At 37.7% G+C, this 25,359-nt stretch overlaps 3 protein-coding genes across 5 annotated transcripts; 2 read left to right on the top strand and 1 right to left on the bottom strand.

The window, feature by feature from the left end:
* The first annotated feature begins 315 nt into the window (after positions 1–315).
* Positions 316–9,602, top strand: LOC306871649 (endoplasmic reticulum mannosyl-oligosaccharide 1,2-alpha-mannosidase-like). 2 transcript variants are annotated; one of them, XM_079419719.1, is made up of 14 exons: positions 316–644; positions 1,546–1,692; positions 1,917–2,025; positions 2,456–2,550; positions 2,684–2,832; positions 2,976–3,067; positions 3,245–3,424; positions 3,864–4,012; positions 4,115–4,303; positions 4,409–4,599; positions 4,810–4,930; positions 5,025–5,219; positions 5,318–5,449; positions 7,432–9,602. In XM_079419719.1, exons 2-14 carry the CDS (start codon positions 1,594–1,596, stop codon positions 7,636–7,638), a joined length of 1,908 nt encoding a protein of 635 aa, XP_079275845.1. In that variant the 5' UTR covers positions 316–644; positions 1,546–1,593; the 3' UTR covers positions 7,639–9,602. The 2 variants fall into 2 exon arrangements, with proteins under 2 accessions (XP_079275845.1, XP_079275846.1); XM_079419720.1 differs by having other exon boundaries at positions 316–719.
* On the bottom strand, positions 9,207–14,539 carry LOC306871652 (dipeptidyl peptidase 2-like). Of its 2 annotated transcripts, XM_079419724.1 has the most exons (14): positions 14,223–14,539; positions 13,901–14,045; positions 13,680–13,819; positions 13,401–13,564; positions 12,181–12,316; positions 11,967–12,048; positions 11,694–11,860; positions 11,349–11,409; positions 11,121–11,239; positions 10,273–10,429; positions 10,047–10,111; positions 9,819–9,889; positions 9,632–9,700; positions 9,207–9,534 (listed from the first exon to the last, which is right to left on the bottom strand). In XM_079419724.1, the coding sequence occupies exons 1-14, from the start codon at positions 14,331–14,333 to the stop codon at positions 9,522–9,524; spliced, it is 1,500 nt and encodes a 499-aa protein (XP_079275850.1). In that variant the 5' UTR covers positions 14,334–14,539; the 3' UTR covers positions 9,207–9,521. The 2 variants fall into 2 exon arrangements, with proteins under 2 accessions (XP_079275850.1, XP_079275849.1); XM_079419723.1 differs by having other exon boundaries at positions 9,531–9,700.
* Positions 14,387–25,330, top strand: LOC306871650 (neutrophil cytosol factor 2-like). The gene is made up of 17 exons (XM_079419721.1): positions 14,387–14,455; positions 15,677–15,851; positions 16,074–16,253; positions 17,006–17,088; positions 17,308–17,416; positions 18,576–18,710; positions 18,922–19,029; positions 19,438–19,497; positions 19,592–19,629; positions 19,768–19,906; positions 20,135–20,203; positions 20,698–20,776; positions 21,108–21,187; positions 22,316–22,470; positions 22,601–22,706; positions 23,381–23,504; positions 23,602–25,330. Exons 3-17 carry the CDS (start codon positions 16,080–16,082, stop codon positions 23,706–23,708), a joined length of 1,566 nt encoding a protein of 521 aa, XP_079275847.1. The 5' UTR covers positions 14,387–14,455; positions 15,677–15,851; positions 16,074–16,079; the 3' UTR covers positions 23,709–25,330.
* Positions 25,331–25,359: the final 29 nt, after the last annotated feature.

Here is a 25,359-nt window from a genome sequence, read left to right as displayed (position 1 = left end):
TCAATATTTTTGTGGAAATAACTGTGACACATTTTTTTCAGGATTACTGCAATATACATTGTAACTATATAAAACTCACTTTTGATCAATTTAATCCGTCTTTGCAGTATAAAAGTAGCCTATTTCTTTTTTACAAAAAAATAAAAATCAGTTTAAAGTGGCTAAGCAAGTATAGTCCAATTACCATGTCAGTGCAGAACTGTGTAGTATAAACCTGGAGGCTTGTGTGGTGAATAACAGATGGACCAAACAATCGCAAACATTTAGGTTTCGCTCTCTGATTGGTCCCAGTTGTGGCGTACCTGGCGCCCTCTGGAGGATTATTTGGAAAAGCCACAAGTTGCTAGAGTACAGTACAACGCGTCTTTACAGCTGACTTGTCTTCGTCTCCAGGAAATCACTTGAAACCTGTTCCGAGAAAAATGGCTGCAATATGCTACATTTAAACCTCCAGGATTTTCATTCGCGTCGCTTGGAAAGTCGCATGGTGTTCGCCACAGGTGAAGAGTCGAATGGGATTTTTGTGAGTGATCGCTGGTGAGCTCTAGGCCCTTCAGTGATGCCTCGGACCGCCGTGAGATCCTGAGCCGATCAGAGCTCCGCTTCACACAGAGCTGGACGCTCGACGTGCTTCAGGAAGAGAGGTGAATGACTTATTGACGCCCGATCTCTGCGCTTAATCCTGCATGGACATAAACTTCAGAGAAAAGTAACCCAGTGTGAGTTTTATTATTTACTAAATGGAGAAACTGATCGGTTTTTGTACTAAATAAAATGTAAATCCTTTTAAGGGTTCTTTAATAATATAAATAAATCCGTTTCAGTGAGTTATTTAGTCAGTGAGAAAGTCTTGTCTGACAGTTGACACTTGGTCTATCGGCTTGGCACCGAGAACCGGTTCTGAATAGAAACAATTCTTTGATTCAATAAACCGAAGCCAATTTACTTTCTTCATATTCGTTTTCTCTGCCGCTGTGGAGTCACACCGTACTAAAATAATAATAATTATTATTAATTATTCGCGTGCTGAAATGGGAACGTTTGACTCGTATGAGTCGGTTCTTTTGAATGAATCAAAACAGTCGAAGAGGTTGTGGAATAAAGAATGAATCAGTCAACGATTTAAATGTTATTATTGTTTGTTTAGAATTTTTTTTATCATGATATATAGTTAGATAATTGGATTGGACGATATCTGTCTTTTGTTGTCAGTGATTAACAGGGTCTCATCAGTTGAAGATGAGCTGCAGCTTTAGACTTTAAACTTTTAAAAATCAATTTTATTTTGTTAGTCAAAATACATCAGAATTTCTTTATGCCGTCGACGTCTTTAAACTGTACATATAAAAAAACGTTTCTCTGTATCTGTGTTATCAGTACTGTATGTGCCAGTCAGCTGCCCACGCAGTTACGGTGTCTTAACGCCTAGTGAACTGCCTAACTAGACAGCACTTTTCAACATCATGGTCAACCCAGAAATGTTGTACAGGTAGGCAGCTCTCTAGGTTTTTAGACAAAGTTTGTTTTCTCTCTCTCTGTACACAGAAACCTGGCCACTGAGTTTATGAACAGTCCGGAGAGAGACAGGGAATCATGCTGCCTCCTTCAAAAAGGGATTTTGTATCTCTGACTCTCAACGAGAGTGGCAGCTACACCAACAGCAAGCAGTGGCGCCGACAGTCCTGCTGGAGGGTGAGTTTAATATTCAACAATCATTTGTTTTTTTATCTCTTTATTAAAATTTTATTGAAACGACACACACACACACAATGTCACACAAATAGGTAATCATTTGTTTGTTAGCATTGTGGTTTTATCCAGTAGTTTCGAGACCCATCTGTATGGTAATCTGATAGTTTTGCCTAACATTTGATTACAAAAATGTGATGATAAAATCATCTTGGCTTTGTCTCAAGAAATGGAAACAGCTGTCCAGATTGCAGCGCAGCCTGATCCTGTGTACACTGATGCTGTTGTTGGTTTGTGGAATTGCCGCATCTCCCACTCTCATAGGCCAATGGAGAGGTGAGATGCTTTAAAAAACAACTATTAACAATGAGCTTCCAAATTGTCTTGTTGAAAAATAAAAAATGAGACTTATGCATAAAAATTATAATATGGCTCCTTTAAAGTTGGATGTAACGGAAGTGGAGAGAGAGCTTTTCTGATGCACATCCAATTGAAATTGGTTAGAATGAAGCAGATCTGAATGTGAGCTTTCAGGTATTTGAAATAAAGGCACCGGTTTTAATCGAATGAAATGATTGGAGTTATGGAAGTATGTTGTTTCACCCAAAAATACAGTTATAAAAATACATTTTGATAAGAAATTACAAGGTCAAAAAAAAAAAAAAAAAAATGAACACGCATGGATGGGTCATTCGCAATCAGATCAGTAACGTTTACAAAACAGAGCCTTCAGACTCATTAAACCTTCTCTGTGTTTGTTTCTCAGATGGTGTGGTAGGGGAGAACGGCCACGATGGAAAACGTTTTGTTGTCAACCTGAAAAATGAGTACAAGTCCATTCTTCCTGAGCCGCCCTCTGAGGTTAGCCTGACCTATTTGTTTCTCGCTTTCTTTTTGGATGGCCTCTTTTTATGATAACTCAAGGTTACAGGCTGTGCTTTTTGCTGCTATTTGAGGTTTGTGGCAATAACGTATGTTTTCTTCTGAAAAACAGAAAAAGGACTACCGTAGACGTGGACCTCCTGTCTTGCAGAACCGTTTGCAAATCAAAACAAATGTTTCGGGTCTGTTGGGAGTAGAAAATCAGGGACTGGACCTGAAGAATGAAAATAAAGGATCTGAAGAAGAAAAGCCAATCATTAGGTTTGATGTTTAATGTCAGCTGTACTGAAATACCTTATAAATACAAAAGCATGTGCATTTTGTGTGATGAAGAGCTTGGCTAGTATAGAGGACTTAATTATCTTATGGTTTGTTTATTATAATTTTTTTATTTCTGTGTGTAGTTGGCGTGGAGCTGTGATAGAAGAAGAACAGGCATCTGATACTGACACCAAAGACACAGAAATCCAAGACGACCCAGCTTTATTAGCACTTGGTTTGTTATTTTGTCAGCTACACTCCTTTGAAATTGAACAGGAAAAGAGTCAGTTGCTCAGTCTATTAATACGTTCTAAATATAAACCCATTTTATGCAGCTGATCTGCCGAATTCATTTGTTTCTTTTTATGTATTGCACTGAAGCAGCTGTTTCCTGTGTTTCTGTTTCTTTCAGCTGAGAGCAGGCTGGAGGCTGTGAGAGAAGCTTTTAGACATGCTTGGAAGGGATACAAGAACTTTGCTTGGGGTCACGATGAGCTAAAACCAATCTCTAAATCATATGGAGAGTGGTTTGGACTTGGGCTGACCCTAATTGATGCTCTGGACACCATGTGGATCTTGGGCCTCAAAGAGGGTAATTTAGTTTGCTAGAGAAAATACATTACAGAGTCCATCACAGACCAATATTTTTTTTTTCTTGTGGGAAAAAAATCCAGTCCAAGTCACACGAAATTATATACCTTTTCATTGTACTCTTCCAAATTTATTAATTTTTTTTTAGAAAAAGTGTAATATGTATAGTTGATATTTGTCCATTGGTGGACAAAACAGATCAGCCCTAATCTTGGTTGAACCCACCTTACTATGTCAGGCTGGTTAGGATGTTCAAAGAAACAAAGCAATTCTAGCAGCACAGAACCACCATTTTTACACTTTTCTGGGAAATCAACCAACAGATTACTTAATAATAGTTATGTCTTCATATTAAGAAAGAAATGTTGCCATTTTTTGTTTACTGAGCTGTTTATGGTGTGGAATTTGGTTTACTTGATTTACAAAAATCTTGTTGACAGAGTTTGCAGAGGCCAGGGAGTGGGTGGCCAGAGAGCTCTCCTTCGATAAGAACGTGGATGTTAATCTGTTCGAGAGCACCATTCGTATACTGGGTGGCCTTCTGAGTACTTACCATCTGACTGGAGACTCCATGTTCCTGGAAAAAGCTGTGAGTAAGAAGGACATGCTGATGAAAGGGCTGGAGTCTTCAAAGTTTTTCTTTATCCTGTTACTATGTTCTGGTGATTTTATCACATGACTCATTTTTCAGAAAGATATTGGCTACAGACTGATGCCTGCCTTCAACACTGCCTCAAAAATCCCCTATTCAGATGTGAATATTGGGAAGGGGACAGCTCATCCTCCGCAGTGGACTTCAGACAGTACCGTAGCTGAGGTCACTAGCATTCAACTAGAATTTAGAGAGCTCAGTCGACTTACCGGAGACCCCAAATACAAGGTCAAGACAATGGACAGTCTTTCTCAGTTAAGACCCGAACACTCATTTAAGCAATTCTGTTCTCATAGCAACAGGTGGTTACTTTTCTTCTGTTTCTTTCTGTAGATGGCTGTAATGGAGGTGATGAAGCAGGTGCATAAACTGAATGGAAAGCAAGATGGGTTGGTGCCGATGTTTATCAATACCAACAACGGGCTGTTCACCCATCAGGGCATTTACACACTGGGTGCCAGGGCTGACAGCTACTATGAGTACCTACTGAAGCAGTGGATACAAGGAGGCAAGGCAGAGAACGAGTGAGAAGAGTCTCTATACATTTGAACATCAAACAGCAAATATCAAAATATTAGCTGTGGTATGATGACAGCCTATAGTGCTAATATGAAATCAAAAAGCAAATAATATACAGCTTTGGGTGATTGTTAAAACTAAACTAACAACAAACAAATAAATATGTATATACAGGTTCAGGTTCAAAGATTTATTTGTGTTCCCATTTTTTTCAGATTACTGGATGACTATCTGCTGGCTGTGGAAGGCGTGAAGAAGAACCTGCTGAAGAAGTCTACTCCTTCTGGCCTTACATTTGTTGGAGAGCTGTCCCATGGACACTTCAGTTCCAAAATGGTATGCTTGTTCTCAAAGAAAAACAAGCCCTCAGGCCTAGCAGAATCAAGTAGCTCATGTAGCCCCTTTTTTCCTCCTTTCCTGTTCCTTTCAGGACCACTTGGTTTGTTTCCTGCCTGGCACACTTGCGCTAGGGGCACATTATGGCCTTCCTGCTGATCACATGGAGCTGGCAAAACAGCTGATGGAGACTTGCTACCAGATGTACGCCCAGATGGAGACAGGTCTGAGCCCGGAGATAGCTCATTTCAACACGCATGAGAGCAGCACACAGGATGTAGATGTAAAGGTGAGCTCAGGAAGAGCTTTCAGTTGGCAGCTGTGAAACGGGCGTTTTGATGAGTATGTGAAATGAAATCATCTTTGTAATCTCATAATGTCCTACAGATTGCAGACCGACACAACCTTCTGCGGCCAGAGACTGTAGAGAGCCTCTTCTACATGTACAGGTTCACCAAGGATAAGAAGTACCAGCAGTGGGGCTGGGAGATTCTACAGAACTTCAATAAGTACACAAGGGTATGTGAGAGAGTGATGAAACGCTTCCAATGTCACCTTGAAATGTTTTAGAACATGCAAAACTGTGGAAGGTACGTTGTGCACTGCGTCCAAATTTACATGTTTTCCATTCTAAATGGTATGTGAGATTCAAATGAGTGCATAGCCAATTATAGTGGCAGATGGTGTACTGTTTCTTGTGTAATTTTGAAGTTTGTGCTTTTGCATGATTTTTGTGATGTCCACTGTCCCATTGCTCAACAGTTACATTTTTTATACTACTGTTCAAATGTTTTGAGATCGGTACGTTTTTTTAAAAATTATTATTATTTTTTTTTCAATTTTAATTTACTTTTATTTAGCAAAAATAAAATGCCAAAATATTACTGCTTTTACTGTAATTTTGATCAAATAAATGTAGCCTTGGTGAGCATAAACTTGTCAAAAACATTTTAAAAATCGTAACTTTTTTTTAAATGAATAAAATATTAAAAAGACACTGAAAAGTTTAAAGGCAGGGTAAGCAATTTCTGGAAGCCAATGTTGATATTTGAAATCACAAAAACAAATCAATTATTTGGCCCTATACCCCAAAAGGGTCTCGCCCCTATTTTGATAGCTCCGCCCCACATATACGTAGCCTACGCAACCCAGGCAACGATTAGTTCTGTGAAACATAAGGCGCTTTTCGATCGAAATTATGCAAAGAGCAGCCTATTTGATAATGTCAGTCAGCTCGCCTTGGCTGCTGCAATCTTCCTCGCTGTATTTACAGACGAAATATATCAAACACCACTGCCTCTTTTCATTTTCATTTAAACATATTAATAGCTGCAGAAATGTAGTTCAGGGAACGTACATACATTACAATGAAACAAAATATTATATCAAACATTGACCAAACCTGTTAGATTTACCCAAAACAAATTTTATCTTATGTTTAACCACTACAGAGACATCAGAGCCAGCGGCAAATGTCAGAAGGACTAGCCGAGGTTATGCTCCTCTCTTCGGGATACATGAGAGCACTGAGCGCCCGGTGATCGTGTGCAGCTCACGTCTCCGAAATCGGCGAAGCACATTTTAAAATAGGCGCTCTTTTTATAAATAAACCGCAGATTTGAGTTTTAAACAACTACATTCTTGCCTGAAATACACGCGTCCAGTGTAGGCAGACTTTAGCGATTGTGGCGCCCCGCGTCCGGTGTAGACACGGTGTTACTCGCTTATCGGAAAGAAACAAAGCAACCTTGGCGTCCGATCGCAGGCCTTCCGCTCCTTGAGTTCTCTCTAGCACTAGAAAGCTGATCCGATCCGATATTTACACGGGTCCTACTTCTTGCCTTATCGTTCCGCAGACGTTTTCCTCTTTTGTTTTTTCTCCACCATCTCTATCTTTCTGTCGCTCGGCTCGGCTGCTCACTGAACGCTCTCTCCTCCACATCACGAGTAGACATGCCCCTTACTGCTGATTGGCTACAAGTTTGTTTTGGTACTCGGCCCCGACTCAGTTTTCTAAAACGTTTTTGAAAAATCGCTTACCCTGCCTTGAATTCAACAATTTTTTTTTCCTTCTAGTTGTGCTCAATGTTTCTTTCGCTAATACTCTTCGATCTCTGAAGTTAGTTAAAAGTAAAGTGAAGTAAAAATCCTTATTCATTCATTATCGTTCAGAAAAATATGAGAAAGAAAAATATGAGCCTCAAGTTTGTGTCTCAAGATTGTTTTCTTTCTGGCTCAAAGCCAAACTTTGGTGCTTTGTCAGAACGAGACTCATGATATCATTGACTCACATCTGATTTTCATGTGTCGGATACATTGCTACATGACTTCTCATATTTCTTGGTTTATTCAAACATTGCCTCGCTCCATTTCCAAATGTACTTTCGCTTTCTCTCTCTGCTTTTCTGAACTTCACATTTAGCCTTCAGTTCATATCAACAGTTTACAAGAATGTTACCAAACAACCTTCAGTACAGACTCATGCGTTCCTCTCCCCACAGGTTCCCACCGGAGGTTATACGTCCATAAACAACGTCCGTGACCCAGCCAATCCCAACCCTCGAGACAAGATGGAGAGCTTCTTCCTGGGTGAGACACTCAAATACTTCTACCTGCTGTTTTCCAATGACCCCAACCTTATCAGCTTAGACAAGTACATCTTCAACACCGAGGCCCATCCTCTGCCCATATGGCCACAAGCAGAGTGAAGGACCAACAAGCACACGTGCATAACCAAACACACCTCTCTCAGGGCCATGAACACATTTGATATCCAAACTGCCATCTTTTTCTACACTAGGAACTCTTTGTAATTGAAAGTCACTAACAGGTAAAAAAAAATTAAATTTAAACGGCCATGACGGAAACTGTTTGTAGATGTGCAGTTTCTGATTGTACTAGTAATCTGTATGTTTCTATTAATAGAGTTTCTGAATTTTTTACTCTATTCATGCTATTGTGATGCTGTCGATCAGCTAGGCTGCTGAATTAGCTTATTGAATCAGTATGTGCAGTCTCTCAGCCCAAGCACACAGCCAAAAATGTTCATACTGTGAAATCTTACGGGGACTGCAAGCACTTTATGGTGCGTTTTGAGGTTTTAGTGTGTGTGTTCTATTATAAGGAAAGAATTACTGTTGTTTTTGTTATGGGGATTTAGAGGCTTTTTAGCATTGTAAAAAATAGTTTTTTAATTTTGGAAAAATTTTATTTGTTTTCCAAAGCTTATATAACCTATACAAACATTTGAAACATTCGGTTTAGTTATCAGGCAGCATTATATGATTTAGTCTTATCTCATAATCAAGCACATGCAAGGGGAACTGTGCGTTTTTAATTATTTCATAGCTTAAAACCCCAACCTTGCTGTGAGGGATTTTTAAAATGTCATTCCTGTGAATAGGAGAAATGTGGATTTTTGTGTTGAGCTTGGTGTTAGTTAGAGGGTTTATTACTTTTGATATATTAAATGTCTTCTTTTGATGTTAAAACTCACTAGCAGGTGAACAAATATTTAGTTGCAGATTTTTGTTTTCAGTTTAGTTCCATTTGTTGTGATTGCAGTCAGAATTATGTATTTTAATAGAGCGTTAATCAAGCACAATGTTTTTAAGGGTTTATATTATGGCAGTTTTCACTCTTTCAGGGGACCTACATCAGATATGATTGTGTCCATAGTGTTTGTGTATGAACAACTTTATGGTATTTGTAAATTATTTTGTAAAATATGAAAAATTGGATTTTGTTTTCTTGGGGTGGTTTTCCTACAACTTTAAAGAATCTTCCAAATGTTTTCTTGCAGGAAAAAAAAAAAGTCAACTTTTTTGACCATTAGAGAATATTCATGCTGTTTACACCATTACAGATGTACTATGCGCATTGTATTTGAAAAGCTTGGTTGAACATTACATCTCACTGTGCAGAATCTTACATTAATATTTCCCAGTTTTTTAGGTAGTATGTACATTAAAACCATTGCATATGTTCATCAAGGGCTGAGCGTTAACCGGTTTCTTGTTGTCGAGCTGCGGTGAGGTGTTCTGTTCCGCGTGTGCCTTTATATACAGAGCAATGACAAATATTGTCTATTTTCAATCCAGAGAATCAGGTTTTTATGAGAATTCAATCTATTTTAAACATCCCATTCCTGTTGTGAAGCTATCTACAACTTGTTTCTATGTTTATTAATAAATACTTTTATGTGATTATTTATAATACAGCGTGGAAGTGTTAAATTAACTTGCTATCTGTATTCTATTTCTGTGTATTTTATTTTCTCTCATTGTGTGAGAAACTGAAGACAGCAAGAATCAACTGAACTTGTGTATCTCACAGATTTAAAATGAAGGGCTTTTCATGCCTCGCTCTTAATTGTTTGTGCAAATGTCTCAATATTAGATGCCTCATGCATATTGACAAATCAACAATTTTGAATCATTCATACACCAAAGATGTGACATGAACTTCAAAAAACATTGTAAAACAACAGTGATGAGACATGTAATATATGGTAAAGCTGTACATATTCCTTGTAATGAAACAAGAGTGAGTTTGTACATTTTTTTTTTTCCTTTTTCTTGAATGTATCTTTTTAATGTCCATTTCTGTGGAAAAATGGATTTAATCAATATTTTACATGTTTACAATGTTGAAATAAATTGTACATGAACTCATAATGACTCCATTGCTGCCTTCACCCACTGAGCAATGATTTCAGACTCCTTCTTCCGAGCCACAATCACAGACTCAGGATCGTTAGGGTTGGACTCCCTGAGGGAGGAAAGAAAAAAAAAAAAAACGGGAGAATGATCAGATGACAAAGCCAAATATGCATTGTATAGTCTTCATCGCTCTCAAAGGTATACACACAAGTTCTGAAAATTTGCACCTTAAATCCAGATGATGAGCTCCCTCTGGTATGTCGATTGCAATCAGTGATGGACTGAGTGACTTCCTGATCTACAGGTGAAAATAATTCCATCATCGTTTCACAGAGAAGCACAACAAAACACTTTTTCGTAAACATCAACAGCAACCAATAGCAAGGAAATTACAAAAGTGAATTATTTAGATCATTAGTGAGGAAAAAACTAAAAAGTTTTAAAGTGAAACTTACCCCTCCATTAGCCCAAGGATCAAGATCACCATTGGAAAATATGATATTGCTTGCAGTGGAGAGGTCTAGAAGAGAACATTCAAATGGATGCAACACTGAGCTCCCATGTCATTGTGAACATCCAATGAATATTAAAAGGACCAAAGACAAGCAGAACCTGACGTATAATCATGAGGTAAAGCCTTTCCTTTAAAAAAAACAAAAAAGGCACAGTTTGGTCACTTACCGTCGCCCCAGAACTGGGTCTTCAGCCACCCTGGACGTGGCACCACCCCCCACCTCTTTGAGCAATATTGTTCTCTCTGCTGCTCGGTGAATGTCATAGGCAGGAACATGTCTGTCACATTGTTACTCTCATAGCACATCTCGATCTCAGTGCAGGCCTAAAAAAACATATTTTTTTAATATACAATTACAAGTGAATGGAAAGTCTAGTCATACTATAATGACCCTAACAAATCAGATTAAACTTTAAACCAAACTTCTTTACAGAAGTAATGTAACATTAATTTCTAAAAATCATAGTGTCAAGTATTTGGACTGAAGAACTTCTGGTTCCATTCCTGAAGTCAGTGGGGTTTTTGGAATGGGTTTTTGGTTGATTGCCAGAAATAATGTGGTTAACTGAAGAGTATAATAAAGCTTTTACATGTCGTGGATAAGGTGGTTACTAACAATTGTCTAATTGGGACTACAGAGGTTTTCAGGAACATTATACATCATCACCTGCTCTTGCAATCTATTCCAATTGGAATCATATTGCGACCATGTTGTTTGTTTAGCTCTTTAGTTGTGATGACTGTATTTAGGCTTCCAAATTCATAAATATTCAATTTAAAGTTTATCATGATGAACAATGTGTGTAAGAATCAAACTTTTGTTGGAGATTTTTTTTCTGCAATAATCCAAAAGCCAATGGCAAAATCCTATCGGAACCAGGGCGATGCAAACTTCTGGGTTGGCCTACAAATTGACGTCATCTTTGCAGCACTCTGTGGTCTCAAAATAAATCTGTTTTACTAAAGACTTGTGTTAAAAACTAATATTCAAGGTTTAGAGAACAAATCAAGGTACCTGGTAATCCCATGCATAGCTGTCAAAGCCAAGGCCACAGCCGGTGGGGTCGGCACACTCCACATAGAGACTATAGAGGTCATAACATGTGAGCTGGCCAGTGGAATTATACACAATGCCTGTGGGGCGGCACAAAATTAATGCTGAAGCATTTTGAGCCTTGCCAGTACCAGAGGGATTTTAAAAAGAAACAGAACATGAAATCTGTGCAAAGCTGTTGTCATTTACCGACAGTATCTCGGAGTGCCGACATAAGATCAGTGCCATTCAGCATGGTTTCACACGCCACCTGAAAAAGTACAAAGCACTGCGATTTATCTTTAAGACACACAATCACGCCGGTTCAGTTCTGACTGCAGGAGCTGCACTGCTAAGTCATTTTAAATGGAACCAGATGGGCTAGAATGGTTTCATTTGCTATATGCATCAGGAAAACATCTGATTAACACCATTAGGTTTTGCATTATGCACTGAAGTATTTCAGTGGCAAGCTTTTAGTTTTTTTAATGCTGTCCCCTTTCCATTTTGGTGATGGGGTTGGCTGAAAATCCATGCTAGTGACAAGTCCAATACCTTCACAGGGAAGGCTGGCATGCTGCCCATGAAATGAGTGCTGTAGGGATAATCCAACATGGCCATCATGGTGAAGGCGTTACGTAAGAGTCCGTTCAGCTGATGAATGTCCTTTGGGGTGGAGGGAGTTTTACACAGGGAGAAGGCAGATTGGATGCGTCTGTAGTCTATGAAGTATAAATGGGAAAACATGGAGAATGAAATCCATTTTAAGAACAAAAGCAAGCACAAACTGAACGCGGTTAACCATTCTGCGTGAATGGCTATAGATACCTTTCTGTTGTGCCAAAGTGTTGAGCTTCTGGAAAGCTCCTTGCACTGCATCTCTGCAGGCAGGGTCAATCCTCTCAAAATCCTGAATAAGCAAACAGAACACATCAATATTACTCTAATACAAAATCATATACACTTTTATTTGCATTATAAAAAGCATTATATATTAAAGGCATGTTTTAAAACAAAAGAAAGGGATTAAATATGAACATACAGAGGTAACATCCCGGAAAAACTGTCTAGAGTCACCAAGACCTGCGGTGGACAGGATGGGAGCACTAGCTGCTAACGCTCCGGTCACAATATTAGGGTACCTTATTCTCATGTAAACGCTTAACATTCCTCCATAGCTGAAAAACAGACATAATTATTAACATACATACACTACTGGTTATAAGTTTGGAATAATTAAGTTTTTTTGTTGTTGAATGATGCCTTTTCTTCTCACCAAGGCTGCATTTATTTGATCCTGGTTTCTTTTTGAATGCATTTAAAAATGTCATTTATTCCTATGATGGTAAAACTGAATGTTCAGCAGCCAATACTCCAGTATTCAGTGTCACATGAAATCAGAATTCAAAAATCACTCTAATATGCTGATTTGTTGCTCAAGGAAAAATTTTTTTATCATCAATGATGAAAACTGTTTTTCCTACTTTGCATTTTTTGTGAAAACTGTTCAAAGTTTTGGGAAAAGTAATAATAATAAAAAAAAATATATATTTTTTTATTTCCATTTCATATTAATGTTGTTCTTTTGAAATTTGTATTCATCAAAAAAAATGCGTCATGGTGTCCACAAAAATATTAAGTAGCAAAAACTTTTTCCAGCAGAACCAAATAACCATTATTAATATTTGGCCACCAATAAATACTGAGCACCAAATCAGAATATTACAATTATTTTTTTTAAAGATCATGTGACGTGCCAAAAATGTAGCTTTACCATCGCAGGTATAAATCTGAACATTTAAAAAATTTAATCTTAACAATTTTTACATTTTAAAACATGTTAAATTGTAGTAATATTTCACAATTTTACTGTTTTTACTGTATTTTTGATCAAATGCAGCCCTGGTGAGAAAAAGACTTTCAAAAACATTACAAATGTGAGTTATTCCAAACTTTTGACTGCCAATGTGCAGTACAGACAGTATTTGTTTATTATTGAAACTTATTTAACTGAAAATGAGTGTTTAATCGTATTATTATACATTACTGACACTCTATTCTCCAATTTGATACTGTTAAGTGCTTTGACACAATCTGTATTGTTAAAAGCTCTATATAAATAAAAGTGACTTGACTTGGCTATTGTCATTATTATACCTATTTAACTTTATAATAATGAAATTGTAGTATATCTGTCAGAAGATAATAAGTTAATGGCAAATATTGGTTCTCAACAAAATAAAAAGCTCCCTGAGACCCCACCTTCCACCAAAGACAATGACGGGACATTTCTGAGCACCCAGTTCCTTCTTCAGCTCTGTGATCAAGACCGCATAGTCAGCCAGGGCCTGCTCCACCGTCAACAGCCCCACCTCAGGGATATTAAATGAATCCTTCCCAAATGGAAGAGATTTTCCATAGTACCTCTAAAGTTTAAAGCAAAGCTTATGATTAGTGGACATTTATAGACTGCGTGAACTGTTCCAACTTGTCTAACTTCCTCCATGATCATATGATTCAACAGTTCCATGAAAATCTTACATGCTCAGCAAATATCACCAGGGCTCCCTGCACTGCTGCCAGCTCGGTGATGAACCCTGAATTCCGTGCAAACTCCCATATGTCCCCTTCATTGCCAGTGTAGAAGAAAATGGGTCCATTGCCTTTCTTCCAGTACTGGTCTACAATAAACACACAATGCACTCACTCAGTGTGGATAGAATTTAAAGTTCTAACAGTATGATACTGTGGTAGATTATCACCTGTAATAAGGTAGCGCTGATCATATGTGCCATTGCCAAGGCTGTTGTAATTGAAGTGGTCTAAAACTTGTTTAAAATACTTTTCCTTGAAATCAGGAGCAAGGTCTCTGTGAGATGAGATGACCTCATTTTTGAGCTTTTCCTTCTAAAAAAGAAAACATTCCAAAGAGGAAAATTCAAAAACATTCCAAAGAGGACAAAAGAACAATTTGAAATACGACCAGAGAGAGAATGATCGGTGATTTGTAGGAAAACAACTGAAACTGGTCGTTAGCAATAAAATCAACAGGCAAATAGAGCAAAACTGAAGCTCAGAACTTGCCACAGATAAGCTTGTCTCAGTTTTTCCACCGAAGATCAGCAACATGAATCCAAGGAAAAGCCAATGTGCAGCCATCCTCACAGAGACCCCATACATCGAGCCTGGAATCATCACAGGGCTAACTTACTGACTGTCATGTGATCATGTCAGCTGTCATGTGACTTGTGTCTTTGTTTACGAGTCGTCTATAAAGGCTACAGACGAGCGCTTATCCCTGTTGGGTCAAGAGTACGGTACGTGATTTACACCGTTATTATGTTAAAGGTTGTCTAAGCAATCAACATAGCAGCTTCCCAGTGGAACAATAATTACCCAGTAGTTTCAGAATAAAAGTCAGGAACTATTTCAAAGTAAAAGTCTTCATGACTTAAAATAACTGACAGGCTGTTATTATTATTATTATTAAATGGGTGGGTGATGATGTGGGGATTTTTGTTCAGTTTACATCGTTACTTACCAGAAGTTGGCGACACGTGTCTTTTGGGTGTTATTATGAGTGAGTCTTTGGATATTCACATGGTCAGCATTGAACTGAAAATTTTTCATTTTCAAATTTCATTCACAAACCCCGATTCGTTCACGAAGGAAACACCGCTAATACCGGTTTGCCCTATTTGACCCAAAGGGCTGGCCATTGTTTAGCAGCTTACTTTTCTAACAGTCAGTTTACGCACGAGGAGAACACAGGCTTCAAAATTTGTAGTATTTCTGTGTGCAATACTGTTATAGAACAAAATATAATGTACTGTACATGAACAAAGCAATGTATTGTACATTTTTTTAATTGTCTTCTGGGTTTTAGACTACAAACCATTGATGTTTGTTGCTTCTTTTTTTAATATAAATACTGTAAGAGCTGAGGAGCCCTGGAACATCTGTAGCGCCATCTGCTGTACATATAGGTAACTTTGAAGGTTGAATTAGAGTAGATTTGCACTTCTAGATATTTCACTTGTATCTCAGATAGTTTATTATGGCGTTCACATATATATCTTAATATATCTAGGCCTACATGTGGACAGATGTGCTACAAATGTGTCAAAACAGCACAATGCATCTCCTTTTTTTGTTTGTTTGTTTTTAAGTTACTGTGAAATTAAATGTATTTGTAACCTTATTTAGGGGAAATCTAAAGCTGTAAACTTGCTATGTAAAAATGGTAATATAGCAAAGCATAGCAATGCTGGGATTTCCTCCCTCCAATCTTTTTCTTGACTGTTTCCCTATTAAAATAAATGTCAGGTAATGACTAAATGCGTCCTCGTTGGCCAGACAACCTTTACAGTATCTTTTTTTAGTGTGGTGTATATGTTATTGTGTAAGTGTGCACGTTGTCTTTCTTCGATTTCCTTACGCAACACCTTTTTTGTTTAATTGAGCCATTGTGTACGTGCCCTACCTGCTGCTTAAGAAGTCTCTGTCTCTCTCTTCTGGGAATGTGGGACTTCCTGAAGGCATGGCAAGTGGGAGGAACCACAGCTGTGTGTCACACTACAAAAATCACTTCCCTGTGAGTCCACGAAGAACTCTGGCTTACACCTGTTCAGGAGCCACGATCATATTCATGACTGATCACTTCTAGAAAGCAGTTCAAGTTCCTGACTTATCTCTGTCAGTTTCTGAGCGGTGGTAAGTGTTGGATATTGTACTAGTATGAAGTTTTGCTTTTACGGTTTTATTGTCTTACAAGAACCTGCATAGCTCATAGTCTCACCTGCGTTTGTGGGCAGCTGTCACATTCACTCTTTCTGTTCTTAGTGTTATTAGTGACAAAAATATGGTGTTTTCTCAGTACATCTTGGTATATAGTGATTCTAAAATATCAGTTGATTATTTTTTATTTTATTTTAGAAGGCCATGCTGTACATAGAGATGATTAAGCTGTGGGATGAGGCCGTGAGAGCAATAGACAGCCGGGACTGGCAGGGTGCTCTCACTAAACTCAACCAGATCACAGAACACAGCTGTCGCACTATGTTTGTGGTTGCTTCCACACACATTGCCCTGGGTCAAGTGGACTCGGCCATCAAGGTACAATCACAAATATTTTGCAATTACATGTGGAAGACATGGTAGAAATGTAGCTATATCTGTAGCAATAATTCGATGCAGTTTTCCTTGTCTTTGGTTGTGAAACAGTATTTTTGAGAGCTTTAGTTCAGTTTTAGGCCTTTTGATCTTTTAGATGCCACAGATGCCACAAAATATGATCATCCTTGTGCCATCCTAAAATTTAAAAGGCAGCTGTATGTTTGAATGTATGAAGTCCTAATTTACACTGTGAAAATGATTATTATAAATGTACAGATTATTATTTGGAAAATATTTAGTTTTTACTTTTTTTCTGCTTACAATAGCATTCTAACTCTAATGTTGTCATATCAGTTTATCTTAATACTTTTTTATTTTAATCAAATTTATTTATAAATTTTAAACTTATGTTTCTTTTTAAAAAGTTGTTGAGGATGTTAATTAAATATCTAGTTTTTTTATTATTATTTGAGATTATTTTTGTGCTATATTTGTATTTTATCATTTTTTTTATGTTTTTATACACAGCCTCCCCCCCCCCCCCCCCCCCCCCCCCATGGTTCCCCAGTACTTCCTCATGGCCTTCCTCGTTAACCCAATTTGAAAACCCTTTGCTTAGTTAATAATTTTGTTATTCCAAGGTAGTTAAAAAATAGAATCTAGAAATATAAACTGTAATTGTTATGTATTTGTTAGATAAAAAGGAGATGTCTTTTGAGATGTCTTTGACAATGTCAAATGATGCCTTTTAGGCTCTCGACCAGGTAATCGCAAAGGATTCATGTCTTGCTGTGGGATTTTTTCAGAGGTCTGCTGTTCATATGATGGCAAACAGGTGAGGATATTGTAGCTCTCTATGAATGAACAGACTAGTCTGTATGGTACGCTACAGCGTGATGCAACACAAACATCTTAAACATTGACCGTTTTTGTTTAAAGTTGATGTTCTGGACAGCTGATTCACTTTGATCTGACACTGCCTCTTTGTTCTCTTGCTCTCTCCCTTTCTCATTCTCTTTCCCTTTCTGTCTGTGTCACTTTTTCCTAACACCAGGCTGGAGGAGGCATTGTCTGATTGTATATGGGCTCAGAAATACATGAGGGAAAACCCTGTTATTGACTACAAACAGTTGGGTCTTCGCTATAAAATGTGCAGCTGGCAGGTCAGAACACAAGTATATTTTTCTCTGTATGTGCAAAAAAATTCAAACGAAACCATATATAAAAATATGACTGTTTAAATTTATTGCACATTTTTTTGTTAACATTTTATTGAGAGGTGGGAAATTGTTGACAATTTCTATCTAGCCTTGTGTCAACTCTGCCATTAAACATGAACGTTGGTAGAGTTCACCTGCTCAGATATCCATCACAAGGCCTTTTTGAGGGCTGAGTGAAAAAGCTCCATGGTTATGCAATGTCAAATGCCAGCGTGAAAGAAGATAAGACATATCCAGCATTCCTCAGTTGTCAGGTTAAGCTCAGGTTAGCCTGAACAGATAAAACAACCTTTCTATTCCTCAAATGCCTATTAGCTGAAAAATAGAAAAGTTTGCTTTGTAGAAGTTTCACAGAGCCAAAGAGCTAAATTTGCACCACTAGACCATTGTTAGACATGAGGAATATGTACTATAGGCATGCTTTATGTGATTTCCTGGAAGAATAATCGAGACACAGCGTCATTACTCACTGTGTGATGTAATGGATGGTCCTGTTCAAGGAAATGAATTACTTTACAGTTTCCCAAGAGTGCAACTTTACTTTAGGTGTATATATATGTATGTGTGTGTGTGTGTATGTGTGTATATATATATATATATATATATATATATATATATATATATATCCACGCACAGAAGGCTGCATTTAATAAAAATTCGCTGAAATCAGGAATATTGTGAAATATTATTATAATTAAAACTTTAAAGTAACTGGTTAGTGTCCCATGATCCTTCAGAAATCATTTTATTACGCTGATTTGCTGCTCAAGAAACATTCATTATTATCACAGTTAAAAACAGCTGTGATGCTTAATATTTTGGTGGAACATGATAATTTTAAAGTATAATACATAAGACATATCCAGCATGAACGGAGAGTAAAATAAAAATCGTTTATAACATTATAAATGTATTTACTGTCTCTTTTAAATCCATTGTGTGCATCCTTGCTGAATAAAAGTACAAATTTATTTCAGAAAAAAAATAAAATTGGGAAAAAAAATTAAATTTACCCCAACAATATTATATAATCTTTTATTGTCCTATTGATATGATGTAATGAACAGTGTGTACAACTTGTGTGGGTTTTTTTCACTCATAGGTCCTTTATAATGCAGCAGCCGTCCACTCTAGACTGCAGCAATGGGACAAAGCCAGGGAAATTTTAACAGCGGCCTCACAGGAGAGAGGAGCGGGCCGGAGCAACTTTATAGACATAGCTCTAGAGACTATTTCTGTAAGACCAATGTGATCATTTTATTAAGAAAATGCTAAGTTTTTTTTTTTTTCTCTCATAGTGCAAGAGATTCCCCGCTACATTATGATTGCTCTTTTACTGATAATGTATCACTGAACACAGTAGATTGTGATGATTTCAGCAGTCTGTGTTTTAAGCTGACAACACTCCACTGAACATTGTAATCATGAAATGTTCATTTTATTCCCAGAGGAGAGAGGTTTTGGAGCCTCTCTTGGTTCCTGAGGGTGAAGTGTTCCGTCCCAGGAAACAGGAGGTAGACCAGCTTAAACCGAGGGACTTCTTGGGTAAAGCTAAGGTGACTCGCATCTTCACACTGTACAGTTGCTTTAAAAGCTCTTTGGAAATTCACTAAGATGCAAAATTCAATAATAGTAAAGTATATGACATTCAACCACAAAAGAAGTGATAAAATTGAAAACTGGACAAACCTAAATGTGCCCAAAGCCAAATATTACAAACAGTATGCATACATAAAAAAGGCAATGTTTCAAGTAACCTTTTTGACTTTTTGACAATAAATGTTATCTTGAGGCCCCCCCAGAAGAGTCCTACAGGGTCCTGAGCTTCTGGTTGAGGACAGTTGAAAATCTGTTGAAAATGTAGAAATATCTTAAAATCAAAACACATTTTCATAAGCACATAAACACTATGAACATCTATTACTTGAGAAATGTTTACTGAAATTAAACTCTTTTTCTCTCAGGTCATCACTTCTTTGATTCCAAATGATGACTTCAGAGGTTTTGATCCTCTTCGACCACAGGTACAGTTATACTACACCTGTCAAATTTTCTCCTGCTTTTTTCCCCATCTTTTGGTTTGTAACTAGACTGTACTGATTATTTATGTCTCTGCAGAAACCAGGGTACTATGAGCCAAAGGTAGAAGATGGCCAGTACGTATTCAATATTGAATATTATTCAAATATTAAGACCAGCTTTATACCCAGATATAATATATTGTACTAATTGTATGTAACATTTAAGCACAAAAAAGTATTCCTAATTAAGTTGAATATGTTATTCTTGCATAGGGACTCCCGTTACATGATAATGAAGAGTGCGTATGTGGCAAAAGGTGCAGGGGAGCTCACGGTGCCTGCAGGAGCAGAAGTGTTTTTGTACAGTGATGATGACAAAGATGGACTGGCAGTCATCATTCATGATGGAAAGGTGGGATACTCTTTCTTTCTAGAATGTGATGGACTGTTACAGAGGATTTGTTTTGATTTGGAGGCACATTGAATGTTTTTCGACTCTATAGTCTCGCTTTCTAATTCTGTTTCTGACATTCATAAAAGCAGTTGAAGTGGCATTGTCAATGTGATATGATATTAAACATTTGATAGAATATAGAATAATGACTGGGATATTTTTCTTTTTTAACTTTCAAAATATCAGAGAGGTCTGGTTCCCAATTTCCTGCTTGAACCGATGGGCAAGAAAAACAAGGGTAAAAACAAGCGAATTGTAAGTGTCCCTTTGTTTGTTTGTTTTTTAACTTCCTTTTATGACCTCTTTCATTTTCCACAGAGTGTTCTTTATGGTTTTTAATAGAGGCTTGTTATTTGTCAATTCTTACCCAGCTTTTCTCTTAGATACAGTATATTGAGCTTTATGAATGCAGACAGCTTTAAACGCTTTTTAATTCTCGTCTAAAAATGTGCTTACACACATTGCAAACCACAGAGATTTGGCAAAGACTGCGCTTTGCCTCAGCACACCGTAACTCTTAGTACCGTTGTAAAGAAGAGAAAAGCAATCATGAAAATAAAAAAAAGGTTTAAGAGTTTATAGCCTCTTGTTACCACTTATGCCAGATATGTGATGATTAACTGAGTAAAATAAGGATCTACATTTCCTTGCTTGGCATATTAGCAGTGGCCTTATTCTTTAGCCTCTGATGTTCAACATCTGAATTAAAGTAGTATATTTAGTGATTTTCTCTGCATATTTCTTTGAAGGAACTCGCCAATGGCATCCCATATCCACCAGCCCTAAAACCCCCAAATCGACCCCAAGCTCCATCTCAACGCTCATTAGGTACAGAAAATAATTCAGATAGAACAGACTCATTCAAACTGAAACTGTTTGTTAATGACTAAAGTGTGTGTTTTATTTTCATGAATGAATATTATTATAAAAAATGAAAGAAAATATAATCTCTAAACTTTCTCTTTTATAATATTTGATAGATGTCATTATTAAAAATGCACTGGCATTGCTTAAATACAGCACATGCTCCAGCATGTTGCATGATGCACTTATGTGCAGTTACCATTTCCTGTCTCTCCTTTAACCATCCTAAAAATAAAAAGCAAAAATGACTGTACCGGTATTGTGAAGAATGTAAGTTTCATCCTCTCTCCTGTAGAGTTGCAGCCCTCCTATGCCGGTGCTACCCACACAACTCCTCCTACAACCGGCAACTCCACCCGCATCCCTACACAGCAGGTGAGTAGCGAAACACTCCTGAAAATGATGAAAGAATGCTGACCTTGTGGCAGGACAAAGCAGTGATCCCTTTAGAATGGAAACTCCAACGTTTTATTTCACCCACACACAGGATTTTTCACCATTAATTAAAAGCTTTGTCAATTTAACTTTATTTATATAGCCCTTAATACAGTTGAGATTGTTTCAAAGCAGCTGCACAGTATTAAACAGGGAAGTAATGCAGTGATGCCAAGGTTATCAAACGTTAAACAAATCCAAATTCTGCTGTAAAGCAGCACTTTTCAGCTTCAGTCTGTGTTGATTCGGTTCAGTTCTATAACTGTGTAATGTGTATTATTTATAAAAAAAAATTAATTTCCTTAACAAATGTAAAAAAAATTTAGTCAAGTGTAAAAGCTTTTAGAATAGTGTCATTAATAGTGTCTCAAGTTTTGTTCAATAATCTGTGATATTACTGAATATTAAGTGTCTTTTAAACAAACTTAAATTATCAAAATTATTTGTTTATTAAATAAAGGCAACAGATTTGTGGTCTTCAGCATGGTTTGAAAGACCAGGTCTGTTTACATATTTGGTTGCATACTCTGTGCTGATCTTACATATTTCTTGTTTTATCTTCCTGTCCAATTTGTCAGGCCTGAAAGCCAGCATTTCTGACAGTTTCATGTACTGTATGGAAATAGAAGCAGAGCATGATTAATGCAGTGGCCGTCATGGTTGATCTTTTGTGTGAGATGAGATCTTTTGAATGAGTTTTGTGACTCAGACATGAGGTGGAGTGGAGAGTTGAGGCAGCAGGCCTTTGAATTGCCCTGATTCAGTCAGAAATACACCCAAGGGAGCAAAAGAAAGCTGATAAAAATTTGAAAAGGGGACTATTTGAGGCCACTGTCTGGCAGAGAAACTAGATTGCCTTGTGACAAAACTTATATGTGAATATGCAAATACCTTGTTGCAAGGGGTATTTGAAATTGTGGGAAAAAATACTTTCATTTTTCTTTCATTTTTCACATTCTTGTATTGTAACTTCATATTCGCTTGGCTTACACTTCCAGTGAACTGATCATATGTAGCTCTCAGTTTTCTCAGCCGTAACCAGATGTGCCCCCCACCCCAATTCCTCAGGTCCAAACTTCACCTCTGGAGCCTGGAACGGTCATAGTCAAAGTGCACTATACATACACTATGGCACTGAAAGTCCCTTTAGAATCTTCTTTCCGGGATCTGCAAGACAAAATCGCTGAGAAATTAGGACAGCCTGCAATGAACGTTCGCCTCAGGTAATATCGCAGACCTGCAGTCTGGTTGACCTGCTTTTAGTTGCCATAAATTCCCAGCTTTAAAGTATGTTAGAACTCTGGTCTCATTTTTCCATTGTACACTAACACATACTACTACTTCCTCTCACAGATACAGAAGGAATGGCACCAGAGCACTAACACCACTAAATGGTGATGATAGACTGGATAGCCTGGAGGGTGTGGCTGAATACGGACGTGCCCAAATTTGGTGTCAGGTAAACTAATTGCCATTTTTGACTGACAGCTATCTGTGACTTAAATGAATAGTTCACCCAAAAATGAAAATTGTCATCATTTACTCACCCTATGTGTCGTTCCAAACCTGTATAAGTTTCTTTCTTGTGTTGAACACAAAAGAAGATATTTTGAAGAACCAAACAGTTGTTGGTCCCCATTGACTTCCATAGTAGGGAAAGAAATTCTATGGAAGTCAATGGAGACCGTCGACTGTTTAATTACCAGTATTCTTCAAAATATCTTCTTTTATGTTCAACATAAGAAAGAAACTCATACAGGTTTGGAACGACTTGAGGGTGAGTAAATGATGACAAAATGTTCATTTTTGGGTCTACTATCCTTTTAATATAATGTTTGTACCACTACTGTCACCAAACAGAATTGCAAAATTCTAGTTTGTTTGCTTATCTTGCCAAAAATGTCTGGCAGTGATTGAGCTAGTGTTGCTTGTCTGTTCTGATGGCAACACCCAGTCACAGTGTTTACAACATTTGAGGAAATCATCCTAGAAATGCTTGACCCATTTATTAAACTGTGAGGGACAAAAAGACACCAATCTCCATGAACTTTGTTCTTTTATAAACAAATGTTACACCAATTTAGCAGTTTTTAATATTTGGCAACTTTCTGTTTTTTTCCATCTTGTGCCAAGAACGAGGACCCTCTGACCAACAGGACCATTCTTTATCAGATGGTGGCACTGTATGACTACAATGCACAAGGCCCAGAGGATTTGGAATTCAGTGAAGGAGACACAATTGACATTCTCAGTGAAGGTACATAAAGGACACAGGGGTATCTTTTGTTATTAATTTTGTTATTAATGTTACACACAAGTGATGGGGTAAAACAAGTATTTTTTCCATTTTGCAGTGAATGATGAGTGGTTAGAAGGACACGTTGCTGGAAATATCGGCATCTTCCCTCGAAGTTTTGCTCATTCGGATACAAACAGCATCAGTGGGGCATCAACAGATTGACACCGCCTCTAAACATCAACAGTGGCTGTATTAGCCTTCAGTGAATAAGAACTTTCTCATGTGCAGCGACAGTCTTGAGGGGCCCATCTGTTAAAAATTACAGTATTTATCGTCATGCCAAAATGTGCCTTCACAGGGCGGCTGGGGCCAAATCCAAAGTTTTAAATAGTGCTCCATGGGATGCCAGCTTTAGTTTACATCATTGCCACCCACCTCTTCTTAACCTGCAGCTGACATGGTATCTATCATATACAAACTGAACAGCGGTGCAGCAGAAAGAGTTGATTTAACTTGCGTCACACCCATACAACACATACCGCTGGCAGATTTTATTTCCGACTTGGTCAGATGTCATAAAATGACTTTTAAATCACCCCTGTCCTGTAGTGAGAGCTGAATGCACCTCAGCGAGGAATCCGTAATGCAGTGTTTAATGGCGTGGTGTGCTCTGTCAGACTGGGCACTGGGGCATGGCACTGCAGCATACCATCCCTCTGCTCTTTTATACTGCCGTAATTATGGGGTTGGCAGAGCCCAGCGTGACGCACATTTCCCTCAATTCCTATTAAACATTCTGCTATCAATCAAAGCCATACCGCATTCTGACTGTTTACCGATCAGTTGTTCCCCTCCTACCTTCTGTCCCTGGATTTTTATTTGTCAAAGAGTGAAATTTGGCGTCGTGTTTATGAGCTGTTGTAAATGGTGTTGTATAAGTGTCAGGGAGTTATACAGTTTAACATGTTTCAGCGTCAAAACAAGCTTCTGTATTTGTATTGAACTGTATTTGGGTCTTTGTGTAGCACAGCCAACGGCTGCAATTTAATGACCTTGACTGCACAACCCGTCATAAAAGTTAGTCGTTTATTCAGTACATCACTTGCTCTGTACTCAAAAGATAATGTGGGACTCTTTATCAAGAAAGCAGACAGCAGAAAACAGCCAACTATGAAGGTGCAGGGGGAAATCTGGAGGCTCAATTTTAAGCCAAGAGAACAGGAGTTACACAAATTAGGATAAACCAACCCAATCACACAGCTTCATTAAATCACTCTCACAAACACACATACGCATAGGGAGAAAGAAAGGACAAGGGAAGATATTTGGTATTTTAGCACTTAACTGAATTTCTGGCATACATTTTGGAGCACTTTTGGTAAGTGAGTCATAGTGACTTACAGTGTACAGTGTGACTTACAGCATCTCTATTGTCTCATTTAGGCCCATTAATTGTTCATTAATTTCTGCCACCATGTGCTGATGCCAAGAGCGGTAATTGCAAATTAGCAATGAATTTGACCCTTTTGCTGCAATGTCACCATCTTAAAGGGCTGTAAATCAGTGGGTTGGACACCTGGAAGAACAAAGAAAGTTCATTTGAGAGGGTCTATAAATGTTTAGTCTAATTAGCATTTTAAATCAGTCATTTAACTACAGAGGCTGTTGTCATTTATTTGAATGTTTAGTACATGTTCATGTTTATTTTATTATGCTGCATGCACTCTTTGTTTAATTTGTATTATTGATATTTTTAATTATTTTATTTAGCACCGATGTATGCAATCTCCCTGGCAAAACAAATGCACTTTGTTGCTGTCGTGCCAGTAAAACGCACTACAATGAAACTGGATTGGGTCAATGCAGAAACGGA

Source organism: Barbus barbus (assembly GCF_936440315.1).
Source record: "Barbus barbus genome assembly, chromosome: 6".
Lineage (NCBI taxonomy): Eukaryota > Metazoa > Chordata > Actinopteri > Cypriniformes > Cyprinidae > Barbus > Barbus barbus.
The sequence above is the reverse complement of the archived record's forward strand: the minus strand, read 5'-3'. Positions and strand labels throughout refer to the sequence as shown.